At 50.2% G+C, this 13,051-nt stretch overlaps 1 protein-coding gene across 3 annotated transcripts in view; it reads right to left on the reverse strand.

Moving 5' to 3' along the window:
* The window catches only part of Nup214 (nucleoporin 214), an 80,269-nt gene that overhangs the window by 49,852 nt on the left and 17,366 nt on the right, over positions 1-13,051 (reverse strand). For all 3 annotated transcript variants that reach the window (XM_023700313.1, XM_004640444.2, XM_023700311.1), the window contains exons 14-21: positions 12,577-12,671; positions 12,113-12,199; positions 11,737-11,886; positions 9,924-10,082; positions 7,415-7,518; positions 4,520-4,702; positions 2,884-2,969; positions 2,721-2,804 (exon numbers count right to left, since the gene is read on the reverse strand). In XM_023700313.1, the coding sequence (XP_023556081.1) occupies positions 2,721-2,804; positions 2,884-2,969; positions 4,520-4,702; positions 7,415-7,518; positions 9,924-10,082; positions 11,737-11,886; positions 12,113-12,199; positions 12,577-12,671 (948 nt within the window). The remainder of the gene's footprint in view (positions 1-2,720; positions 2,805-2,883; positions 2,970-4,519; positions 4,703-7,414; positions 7,519-9,923; positions 10,083-11,736; positions 11,887-12,112; positions 12,200-12,576; positions 12,672-13,051) is intronic.

The raw sequence follows: 13,051 nt of genomic DNA on the forward strand, positions 1-13,051 counted from the left end.
ATGCTTGCAATCCCAGCACTTGGGAGGCTAAGCAAAGGGATTTCCAAGAGTTAGAGGTCAGCCAAGAGTTAGAGGTCAGTCAAACTAAACAGTGCGACTGTCTGAAAGGGGGTTGAGGGGAGAGACAGAGAAAAAGAAAAAGATCCAGCCAACCCCTGGTCTAGATTGCAGAACTTTCTGTGGCAATGACAGTATATGCTTGTGCTTGTCATTACAGAAGCCACCGGTACACACATGCAATTACTCTGCATTTGAAGTATGGCTACTGTGATTATAGAATTAAATTTTTTATTTAAATTCATTACAATTTAAATAAGGTTCTATACTGGACAGCACAGCTCTAGAATACAGAAAAAGAACAGTACCGAGTACTGAGTACCGAGTCTCATTTTAGGGTGGCTGATGGAGCCAGCCGGCTAATGGCAGTGAATAGGTAGAGGGACCCCTCACGTCACCCTGAGGAATCCACCATGCAGAGATAGAGATGCCCAGAGATGTGCCTCAGCGGTTGTGCGCAGGGAGGTTGGGGGCGGGGCGGGAGGAAATCTGTGGCGCTCAGAGGAGCAATGCAGGACTCTGACCTCTCTTGAGCACTTCCCAGAATGCATCCAGACAGGCTCCGCCCCCTCGAGACCAGGGCGAAGCCTGGGCAGTCCTATCTGCACCCCAGCAGGGACAGAGCTTCCGTTCTACAGCGAGTTCCACCCACATACAGGCAGTTTCCACCTCTTGGCATTCAGGGAACCGGAACAATCTTGCTGTAAACATGAGTGCTGAAATCTCTGTGAAACTGGTTTTCTTTTTTTTTTTTGGTGGCACTGAGGATCAAACTCAGAACCTTGCACTTGTCTGGCGACGCTCGTGCCTCTGAGCTACCTCCCCAGCCCTGAAGCCCTGGTTTAAATTCTGCAGTGCTATGCTCACTGTGACAACATGTACAGTAATAAACTCTGGAGAGTCTGTGCAGAAGCAGAGCATCTACATCAAGTAATTCTATTTTTATTTTTTGTTTTTTGAGACAAGGTCCTTCTACTGAGCCAGGTTGGCCTCAAACTTGGGATCCTCCTGCCGCAACTTTTGGAGTGCTGGGCTATGGATGCGCGCCACCACGCTCAGCTACTTCTGACCATGCAACAGTCTTACACAGAGGCCGCGCGAGTCTGCATTCACACTGACGTTGTTCTTTTTTTAAAATTTTTTTTAACATTTATTTAGTGTGTGTGTGTGTGTGTGTGTGTGTGTGTGTGTGTGTGTGTGTGTGGCCAGCTCAGCCCACCAGGGGGCGCGGCTGGCTGGCATGTGGTGCTGGAGGATCGAACTGCCGTCCCTGTGCTTTGCCAAGCTTGTTCCAAGTAGGTGCTTTAGACCACTGAGCCATCTCTCCAGCCCCACTGACGTTGTTCTAAATGCTGCATATCCTCAGCAATATTATTTTTTGTATTTTTGAAATAAGAGCTCTTGAATTTTTTTTTTTTTTTTTTTTTGGTGGAACCAGGGATTGAACTCAGGCCCTTGTGCTTGCCAGGAAAGTGCTTATTCCACTATTCCACTGAGCCATCTCCCCGGCCCCGCTCTTACATTTTTAATTTAAAAAATCAAAGCACAAAACTGTAAATGTTTAATTCCCAAATCATTTTCCAAAGATCAGATCTACATATGTAAAGAAAAAAAGGTAGGGAGCAGCCCAAATGTCACAGTTGAGGCCATATGTGGCTTGAGATTTAAAAGCAATTTTTACTTTTTTTAGTTTTCCATAATTATCCTTGATTAGCTACCAAGAAAATATATCAAGATAAGAAGTTATTTAAAAATTCACTTGTCTGTGACCCATTACTTACCTTCTCTAGTCCTATGTGATTCCGAGAAAAAAAACTGTGATACAGTAAGTAGCTGCTTGAATAGAAAATACCCCAAAGCATCTGCTGCTGGCCTCAAAAGAAAACTCAGAATTTCAATGAAAAATGCAAAATTGGGCACCAAAATAAAGCAGGTTGTAACAATTTTTTTTTTTTTTTGGTGGAACCGGGGATTGAACTCAGGCCCTTGTGCTTGCCAGCCAAGCTCTTATTCTACTGAGCCATCTCCCCCGACCCCAATGCTTTTTTTTTTTTTAAAGGCAAATATCTAGATAATTTAATGGCAATTTTTTTTTTTAAAGCATTGCAGTTTCTTTACAGCAAAATATTTGTGCCAGTTTTCCCTTCTTTCTTTGTTGTACTGAGGACTGAAAAAAGCTGGGGCACTCTACCTCTAAGCCCACCCCCGGGTCTTTTTATCTTTTTTATGTTGAGACAGGGTCTCAATTGCCCAGGTGGGACTTGAACCTTCGAGCCTCCTGCCTTAGTCTCCTGAGGCGCTGGACTGACAGACCTGTGCTACCTGGCCAAGCTTCCTTCCTGCTAATATTTTTAATCATCACTGCTAATTGGGTTTTCTCCCTTTTTCATAAGCAAAGAAGCCCTCTACCTCAATGGAAGGTTAATGAGAAGTCAGGAAAGCCACAAGGCCAGGACCCAGCGCAGGGCCTGTGACCAGCTGTCATGCGCCTTAGCACAGCAGGCACACTGTGCAAAAGCCAACCTGCTTCATCATGGACGCATAAGCTGTGCTGCACGCAGACTGTGATGCGATGTTAATTAAGAAATAAAAGTCGTCCCCCCACCACCGGCAGTGCATGGTTTATGACAGGCTGGGAGGAGCTCAGGCCCACGTCCCTTTACCTGGGGCCGTGGATCTCACTGGTGGCGTCTTCCTCTTGGCCAGGAAGTTTCTCAGCTGTGTCTGTTTCACAGGGGACAGTTTACCTGCAAGACACTGACTCAGTTTTTCTGATGCCGGCAACCTGAAGAAGACAGAGCTAAAAGGGCAGGGAGGATAGTTTACCTGGCACTCTGGGCAAGGGCTTGCTGTGCGAGTCGATGGTGGTTTTTAACAAAGCATTGCTCAGGGTTTCTAGGTCACTGTCAAAGCTGAAAGAGGACAAAGTTACACACGAAGCAGCCAAGAGCTGGGAAGCGCAGCTTTGCTGGGCCCATGTGCCTCCTACAGGCTGACATAGGTCAGGGTACGTGACACACACGAGCAGACGGCGCCCGCCATAGTGTACCCCACCCCAGTCAAACACTACCATGTGCCTCAGCATAAAGGGCAGCGACACTGCTCACAGGGCCTAAAGCACAGCACAGTGCCACCTTGCTGACTGCCAGGTGAAGCGTCTCAGGGCAAGGTCTGAAAGTCTCCACACTACAGCAGAAGGGCAACGCTGTTACTCTAGTATTTATTGTGACCTATCAAATACCTAATGCTTTTCTTCTGGTACTGGAGAATGAATCTAGAGATACTTTATCACTGAGGTACACCCTCAGCCCTTTTATCATTTGTTCAGACAGGGGCTTGATAGGTTCTGGCGCTAGCATGAACCACTGAATTCTTATGCGGCCATCTAACATGGCTGAATCCCAAAACAACAGCTTATCTTCCCATGACCACTTCCTCCTCCTTCCCCACTCCAGCCTGGATATAGTTTCCTCTCACCTTGCCTGCGCACACACAGGAGAGACCCCAGTCAACGCCTTAGTGTACTTAACACTGCCCCTCTTCACTCCACCCCTAGGACAGTCCATGAAAGTGTCAGCTTTTTTTTTTTTTTTTTAATGTATTTAGTACAGGGTCTACAGGGTCTCACTACACAGATCGGACTTGTAGTGATCCTCCTGTTTTCAGCCTCCCAAGTGCTGGGATTACAGGCGCGTACCACCACACCCAGTCTCAGTCACCCTCAGTGCACCCCTAAACTGGGGTCTCTGTGTCTGCCTAAGCAGGTGCTTTAATCCACTGAGCTATCTGGCTGGCCCTCAGCCTTGTCTAAGGTCAGAAGATTCTGCATCTGCCCTTGATCCTCTGTGTCTTTGGAGTTCATAAAGGCTTCTTTCATCTTTTCTATTTCTTCATTGTGCAGAAAAACCCAACAGGGGTCACTACACTACCCAGTCTGGCCTTGCATTCATGGCCCTCCTGCTTCAACCTCCCAGTAATATCTTCTCACCCAAGTGCTAGGGTGACAGGCGTGCACTGCCAGGCCTGGCTGAGCATCTGTTCTTTTCGTTTTTTCTTTTGGTGCTGGGGATCGAACTTGACCTTGTGCTTGCCAGGCAGGCATTTACACCACTGAGCCATCTCCCTGGCCCTGAGCAGCTTTTCTTTCTCTCTCTGTGCTGGGCATGGAGCCCAGGATCTCACGCACCTGACAAGCACTTTACCAGAGCGACACTGTGGCCTGTGGGAGCTTGTTTCATCAGGCACAACATGTCACTCTCCAACAGTCCCCAAAGGCAAGTATGTGCTCCCCATTAATCAGGCCCTCAAGAATCAGAGAGGGAGTACCTGGCCAGGATCATACAGGCAAGCAGTCATTTTCAGACGCACGCCTGTACCACCCTAAGAACATCCCGCGCCTTCCCGAGCAGTAATCTGGTGCTCCCTCAGCACCCGGCTGGCAGCACTTCCCCTCCATGCACACCTGCGAGTGGTGCTTTGGGCAGGCACGGCCAGGGGCAGACTCCACTGGAACGTCTGGTTATAGAGGCGCAGCTGCTGGAGGCTGTCCACCAGGTGATTCAGCCGCTTCCTCTGCTGGTTGATGATCTCCCGGTTGTTGGCTAGAGTGTTGAACAATGTCTCTCGCTCTGGCACAAGCAGGCGCCTGTGGGCAGCCATGAGAAAAATTAAACCTGAATGGTTCAAGTAAAGGGATCCCCTTCCCCTTGTAAGACTACAACTGTGACTGTAAAAATGGTGAGATGGTGAACCACCACTGGACAGGCAATTATCAGAACATAAAAGAGGATAATTAATTAAGCCTAAGGAAGCTAAGCTGGAAAAAAGGCCAAAGAGCCTAAAACATGCAGGCCAGGGCTGCAGAGGGGAGAGTGGACACTGGGGGTGGGGGTGGCGCAAAGCCCAGCAAGCCTGAGTAGACAAGTGGGAATCAAGGGTGAGGTCCAGCTGCGCGGCAGCATGTGCAGGGCATATTTGTTCTGTGTAAATTATATGGGATGGACACGGACACACACACACACACACACACACACACACACACACACACGTAAGGACAAGAACACAGGGCTCCCTAGAGGGCTAGGGGAGTGGGTCATTTCTTCAGATTGCTGTCAAGCAGCAGCAATCACTCCTGTCGTTCCACACTAACAGTTCTCTCTGCCCCTGAATACCAACAGGCCTCAGGAAAGGCAAGATGCTGAGGGAGAACAGAAACTTGTAGTTTGTTTTCATTACTCATTAGTTACTTGCTTGGGAGGTTGAGAGCCAGCTGGGTGAGTGCCTCAGGACAGGGAAGAATAGCACCAGTTCTTACAATGGCTTTCAGCAGACACAAGGTAATATTTAGAGAAGGGGCAAGAACAGAAGACTGCTGCTGAAACACAAAACTGACCATTTCAGAATGTGAACCCTGCAGAAAGCAACCTCAGGGAAGCACCGCGAGTGTCAGGTCCTCACAAGTTGGCCCCTCCTAACCTGAAGAGAAAAACTATGGACCACCACTCTGTTCAAGCAGGAAGCCTACCCCTCGGCTTGAGAAACGAAACTAAATCTCTTCATCAGGATGGCTCCCAAGCCTGGTTCTCAGGCTTACAGGAAACCCTGTAAGTCTACAGAATGGGATGCCGTAAATCAGTGGAATGCCACTGTCATCTTGTACTTCCCTCTCCACAGAGGCACCAACCCACCAATGACACTTGATGCCTTCTCGTGTTCCTAAATTAGTTTATAAAGCAGATTCTCTTCCTTTGTTCATGGTCAACAGCGTCTCGCCCTTGACCCAGGCTGCACCCAGATACCACTGTCTGCTTTAATCCTGCTTGTCCTAGTGGTCTCGGTCCCTCCTCAGGGCCTAGCCTGACAGGGAGGAGGAAGGGTGCAGAGCTGCACTAGGAAAAGAAAGCCTGGCTTCTTGGTTAGCCTCATGTGCTTTTTAAGAACTCAACTTCTTTTTCTTTTATTTTTTGGTATTGGAAATCAAACTCAGGATCTTGTGTTTGCCAGGCAGGTGCCGTGCCACTGGGCTATATCCCTGGCCCAGAACTCAACTTCTTAACAAGCAAAGTGAAACATGACGGGCAGCGGAGCAGAGTTCACAGTGCTGGGCCAGGTCATACTTGGGCTTGGGGAAAGCAACATACAGGCACACGGGGCCTGAGCCCGACAAGGATGCTCTGCCATCACTCATGGGGTGCAGTGTCAGGCCCTGGACCCTGCCCTGGACAGTGGACAGAGTTGGCACCCACGTCCACACCTCTGCTCTGGGGCCTTCCACCTTCTCCAGCAGTCTGGCCCACTTCTGTTCCCTACACTGACTGTGGGACCATCCCTGGCCTGTCCCTGGAGAAGCTCCAACCCCACAGCTCTGTGAACAGGCCAACAACGCACAGACAAGGCATGGCTGGTTTCTCAGGAGGGCGCATCAAGCGCAAGTGTTGAGAAAGCCAGCTGACACCTCCTTGCCCTCAGCACAGCCCCTTCTGTTCCTTCTGAAAAACAGGCCTAAAACCAACTGCCTGAGGCTAGGAGCCAAGGCTCAGCGGCTGCTACCTTCTTTCCCAGCGTTCCCCTAGTATTTGTCATTATCCACAGAGATGCTTTCTCAAAAAGAGAACCTGGCAAGGCACAGTGGTGCGCGCTTGTAATCCTAGCACTCGGGAGTCTGAGGCAGGAGGATCGCAAGATCACTGCAGGGCTGAGGCCAGCCTGGGCTACAAAACGAGGTCAAGGACAGCCTGAGCTGCATAGTGAGACCCTGTCTCAAAAAAAAGGCAAAAAAGCAAAAAGGCAAAAAGAAAAAAAAAATCCACTGTGTAAATTATTGTGACGGTCATACATTACTTTTACAACAAAAGCTTTATCTATGAAATGACTTGTGTCAAAAAGAACCGCATAAGGTTTTTCCACAGGCTCCTTACCATGGCTTCTAGCTAGATGTCCCCACCCCCCACCGCCCCTAAGTGCTCCTAGGTGGGGGCCTGGATCCTGGGGGGTGGCGCTCATCAGGAAGTCAGTCCACTGATCAGCTCATGGCCAATGCCTCCGTTAGAAGAAGTGGGGCACTGGGGCGTAGCCCAAAGGGTCTGCCTCCCTCCCTGCTCCCTTGGTCTCAGTCTCCCTGCTTCCTGGCCCCATGATGGGCGCTGTCTCCCTACCATCTCCTCTGCTGCGCCCCAGCTGACTAGGGGCTGAAACCTCTACAAACAGTGAATGCGAATAAAGTTCTCCCCCTCACAGCTGTGGGCATCAGGCACAAGGGCTCAGTGGTGTGAGAAAGGAGCTGAGATGCTCCTGCAGCATGTTTTAAAAAGCAGCACCGACATCCCCTGGATGGTGCTGGCTGAGAGATCTTGCTCACTTTTGCTTCTTCTTTTGCTCCAGATGCCGATCCCACTCCAAGTCCAGGACGTCATTCACATCCTGGACAGCAAATTTCACGTATTGATGGAGGCGCCGAATTTCCTGTGAGAAAAAAAATCCAAGACAAATGACTCATTTTTCTGCTAGCATGGGGGGGATGATGTATGAAAATAGTAAAAAATAATTTAACTACTTGTATATTGGGAACCATAATGAACAAGAAAAACCTAATAGGTTTAATACAACCATTAAAACGTTGTAATTAAAATGAAAAACAGAAAGCCAGCTCCCTTAGCTGTGACAGAGGGTGGCACAGAGGGAGGGAGGAGCGTGGGCGTCCACGGCCCTGGGGAGCAAGTGTTCTTCCTGCGTGGCTCCTGGCAGGGCTCTCGCGAGGGCTGGGAATCCTCCGCTGCACTCAGGTATGCAGACGGCACCACCGCCTAGCTCTGCTCTCCCACTCACGCAGTAACTGGAATATGCAGATCATCCCACAAAGCACTGCTGAGAATAATTCTCAGCCTATCCAGCCACAGCATCCCACATAGAAGTCATCTCACCAGTCAAGAAGGACTTGCTTCTCAAAAACAAATGCATCAGCACCAGAAAAATTAATTTACCTTTATTAAAACTCTTACCTATTCAACTACTTCAGGCTTGTAATAACCTAGGCCACTGGTAACTTTCAGCACTATGCCACCTGACTCTAAAAGCCAAGATAAAGCATTAAGTTTACCAGTGGAGACCATGGACCAGATCCTGGGAAGAGCTCTTTACATGTGGGCAAAGATTTAATTATGCTGAAATGTATTTTTAAAATTATTCCTGGATAAAGGCAGATGCCCCAACAGAAAAATAGAAAATGTCACTTAAGAAGAGCCAAGCTGACTCAGGAAATGTGGCAGGAAGCTCAGCAGCCAACAGTAACCGTAGAAGGCTGTTTCCCTTGGCCCTTCCCATGTGACCGTCCCCAGGCTACTGGCGTCAGGGCTGCTTTCCTGGGTGCCTTCCCACTGCGATCAGCCAGCAAAAGCCAACTCCTCTCAGACTTCATCTGAACCCTTTTTTCATTGTACTTTTATTCAGCATCTCAGAATCACAGCGGCCCTCCTGGCTCAGCCCCCCGCGCTGGGTTATAGGCGCGCACCGCCACTCCTCTCAGAGCTGGCACAGCACGTCTGGGAACCCGGGCCAGCGCGGCGCGCGGTGTCAGGTACTGAACTCAGGACCTTGCACTTGCCAGGCAGGCACGTAGACTGCTGAGCTATCTCCGCAGCCCCTCAAGCCCCTCTTTACCGAGGCTTAGCTGCACTCGTGCTGGCAGTCCCACGGCAACTCACCCACGTTCAGCTTGTGTCTGCCTCTGGCCACTGCTCACCCCGGTGGGACCAGGCACTGCAGCAGAGCATTCGCGAACACAGGCTCAGTCAGCTGCCCGGACTCAAGAGGTGGGCAGCTTGAGCACCTGTTTCCTCGTCTCTGTACTCGATACAGGCCCCCCAGCATTTCCTACTCAGTACTGTGATGACAGACAGTTACTCCCTCATGAACTAAGTGTCCCCTGAAGCCCTGTGCTTGCCTTAGCGTGGACACAGAGCACCAGAGAAAAGGGCATGTGGGGAGCAGAGAGGCGGCAGCGGTGTGGGGCACCTGATGGACGGCCTGGAGTCAGGAAGCATTAGAGACATGGAGCTGCAAAAGCAGCAGTGCCCACCCTTGTGGGTGGGGGGCTCCCCTCCGCACCTCCCCACTGTCCAGGAGGTTTACAGATGTCAGGGAGCTGGCCTGGGGTCGCCGGGGGAGCAGCAGCCTGCAGCGTCAAGTTCTCCCAAGCAGGAGGGACTCATCCACCAGCCCAGAGGCCTGTGTCCAAGGCGCAGGAGCCCAGGCTGCCTGTACACCTCCTTGGGAGCTTGAGACAGCAGCAGTGGGTAAGACAAGCCTTGAACTACAGCGGCTGGAGTGAACCAAAAAACAAAAACGAGACCCCAGCTGGCCAAAGAGAAGTGAGGAATTAACAGCTCACGAGAAAGCAGCAGTACTCAGCTCCAGCGCACAGGAGCGAGCCCTGAGGAGCCAGACCCAGGTTCCAATTCCGACTCACGGACTGGCTGTGGGCAACATGACTACCTCGGCCTCGGAGGCTGTTTTCTATTTGTATAAGAGAGCAGTAACTTCCCTTGCAGGGCAGTTGGCTTTGAAGACTAAAAATAATGCATAAAAACACTTAGCAGATGAACTGGCCTTCATGAAACAGCTGCTACAATACCTGTTCCCACAGTGTTCTCTAGCATGTTTAAGGTTTAATTAGGAATTTTATTTAAAAAAAATATTTTAATGGTAAAAGTGCTATTTTCTTTGCCACAGGCAAAAAGTGCAACATGATATCAGCAAAAAATCAACAACTCTATCAGGGACCATGACACAAATCCATCAGAGCCAGAGGAAGATGGCAGTGGCTGCCAAGTGGCTGTGGAACCTCCCTGGAATGGAAGAGCTGCTCCCACCTGGAGCTGAGCTTCACTCCTGGGGTCCAGGGGTCTCTTGTAGAGCAGATGGAGGTACCCGGAGTCATGGTTTCTCCCATCCTGCTCTCTGGCTTCTTCCACACCGGCAAAGCCCTCCAGCAGGGTTGTCTTCAAGGTGCTTATGTCTCCATGCAGAGACTAGAAATAAAAAGCAAGAATGTAGTAGGTCAATCCCACCCCTCGGGAGGCTGAGGCAGGAGGGTCACTCTGAGTCCGAGACCAGCCTGGGCTACAAAGTGAGCTGAAGGCCAGCCTGAGCTGCCTAGTAAGAACCTGTCTCAGACCAAAAAAAAAAAAAAAAAAGTATTTACAACAAATGCTGTATTTGCAAGAAATAAAACCCGTCTGTCTGAATCAAGGAAAGTAGAGTTTTTCAAACAACACAAGGAACCACCTATTCACAAATCTGTTCACTTTCACGTTCATGGAGAAAAAGAATTTTACTGCTTGGAAAAGAAGACATTAAAGCTCTTTTTCCTTAAAAAAAATTATTGTTCTTTTCTTTTGTATTTTAGGGAAGGGCCTATAAAGTGTACCAGGTCTCACTGCATAGATCACACTCGTAGTGATCCACCTGTTTACAGCCTCCCAAGAGCTGGGATTATAGGAGCACGCCACCACGCCCAGTCTCAATTACTATCTCAGGGAGCCCTGAGGGTGCAGCCAGAATGGCAGGGCCGGAGACTGAAACCCGGGCGCCTGTACCTGCTTGTAGGAGCTTTAATCTGCTGAGCTATTTGGCTGCCCCCCCAAAAAATGATTTTTCTTTATGAAAACATGTTTTAGCAGGGCGTGGTGGTGCACACCTGTAATCCTAGCCCTCAGGAGGCTGAGGCAGGAGGATCTTTGAGTTTGAGACCAGCCTGGGCCACAAAGTGAGCTCAAGGCCAGCCTGAACTACATAATGAGACCCTGTCTCAAAAAGACCAAAAAAAAAGTGTTCTGATGATGGCTAGTGGAAAGCAGGAAGTGGGAAGCGGCAAGTAGCACTCTCAGCAGAAGCACTGAGAGTACCCTCAGGATTCTGTGATTGTGGGACTACCCGGACGTCCTTTCCAGCATGTCATTGAGATCAGAGCTTCTGAGACAGTGCACAATGGGACCTTGGCGCTGGTAGTCACGCAACGGGAACTTGCCAAAATGCTTTCATCTTTGGGCGCCTCAATTTCCTGGTGAGGGCGAAGTGCCTGGCACAATGCCAGGCACACGGGACCTAGTGACGAAGGAACAGTGCCACCACCTGTGCATAACGTAACGCCCTTAACAATGGACGCCGGGCACATTTTACCGCACACGCTCTTAACGTGGCCTGCTCCTCCTAATGCAACACTACAAAGATAACACAATTTCCAGCGTACCTAAGTCCACAGCCACAGTCAACTTCATGGTGTGCTGAGTAGGCGTCAAGGGGAGAAACTGTCACCCCACCCTACAGATGAGAAAACTGAAACAGTAACTGGGTTAACCTGCCTGTCACAGGAGCGAGGAATCTTCTTAGGCCGAGTGTCCACTTTTGGAATAGTATCTAGCAATAGAACCTAGTAAGAACTATTCTCCTCAAATTTTTGTTCCTTGAATTTCTGTAGGTAATATTCAAAATTTTCATGCAACTTTTCAGAAAATTGCAATTGTTGGCATCAATGGGTGAAGTCCTGCAGGCAGGATGTGAACACGGTATGCCTGGTGAACTACACAACAAGATGCCAGCGCTCATGCCCACCTCAGAGGAGCGAGGGGGAGAGCGGGCCTCCGGGCGCAGCTCCGCCCAGGCCCAGCGCGGCCGCACACGCACCTCCGTGGTCTCCTTGATCTCCAGGAGAAAGGTGTGCAGGTCAGCCGACTCTGTCCGGAGCATCTGCATCTCCTCCGCGGTGCCCACCTGGAAGCAGGCTTTGGCAGTCCGGGCTTTCAGCTCCTCCAGCTCCTTCTGGAAGTGTGCGATCTGCAGGAGCCACACACAGGGAAAGGACTCCGTGTGAGTGGCACATGGTGACAGCAAGGCCTCTGTGCTGACTCACGGGGAGGCTCCTGCGATGGCCAGGCACAACTGCTAGCAGAGGTCAGAGACGAGGCCACACCCAGGGCCGCCCTGGTCTCTCGGACAGTACCACCCGGTGTCTGGGTGTTGTGTACTTCACCCGGCATAACCAGCGCGGGAACAGACTCACCTCTTCTCCAATCCCAGCCAGCACAGGGTCTGAGTCTTTCCACTGATGCCCCTGTTTCTCTGCAACAGGAGGCTGAAGTGACTTTGGCTGCAATGGAAGGCATCAGGTTTACAGGTGCTGCAAGTCGCAGTGTCAGGCAGCCACTGTGCCACGTTCCCCTCTCTCACTGCGCTCATGAACTGTACGCAGGGGGTGGAGAAGCAAGGAGCAGAGCAGGGGTCCCGGGCTCAGCACCAAGTCACTGACCCGTACGCACATTACATGCACTTCACGGAGGTAAATTACATATTAACTGAAACATTAAGATCGATGTTTTCAGCAAGCATACTGCAACTATTTAGGTCACACGTCCTAGTTACTACCTTGAAGGTCTGAATTCTAAAACACGAAAACTCATTTCACTAACAAGCATGCTTAGGCGAGACATGAATAAAGGCAAGCACCACCAGCCGGCCTGGACACACCTGAAGAGGGCCAGACTTCGTCACTGGCGGGGTGACCCTGGGTGACTTCTGCACCATGGATGGCACTGGACTCGGACTGCTCTGAGAGGATCGCACTGTTAGCAAACACATCAGTCAAAAAAGCAGGGTTCGCTCCAGGCCTTCCCCACAAGCCCTTTCCCTCCTCCTGTCTCAGAAGACAGCTGCCACGCTGTTTGTAGCTCTGTTTTCATCTTATCACACTCCGCGGACCACAAAGGAGAAGAGGACGATTTCTTCTGTTCTAAGAAAACACACGCTACAACTTTGGATGTACAACACTTCGTGATGCTGGATACTGAACCCATGGCATTGTGAAAGGTAAAAAAGCACTCGACCCGTGGACGACTTTTTCTTTTTATGTATTTGGTTCAGGGTCTCACTACGCAGCTCGGACTCGTAGTGATCCTCCAATTTTGAGCCTCCCGAGAACTGGAACTATAGGCATGTGCTACCA

This window comes from Octodon degus, unplaced genomic scaffold (assembly GCF_000260255.1).
Source record: "Octodon degus isolate 3935 unplaced genomic scaffold, OctDeg1.0 scaffold00123, whole genome shotgun sequence".
NCBI lineage: Eukaryota > Metazoa > Chordata > Mammalia > Rodentia > Octodontidae > Octodon > Octodon degus.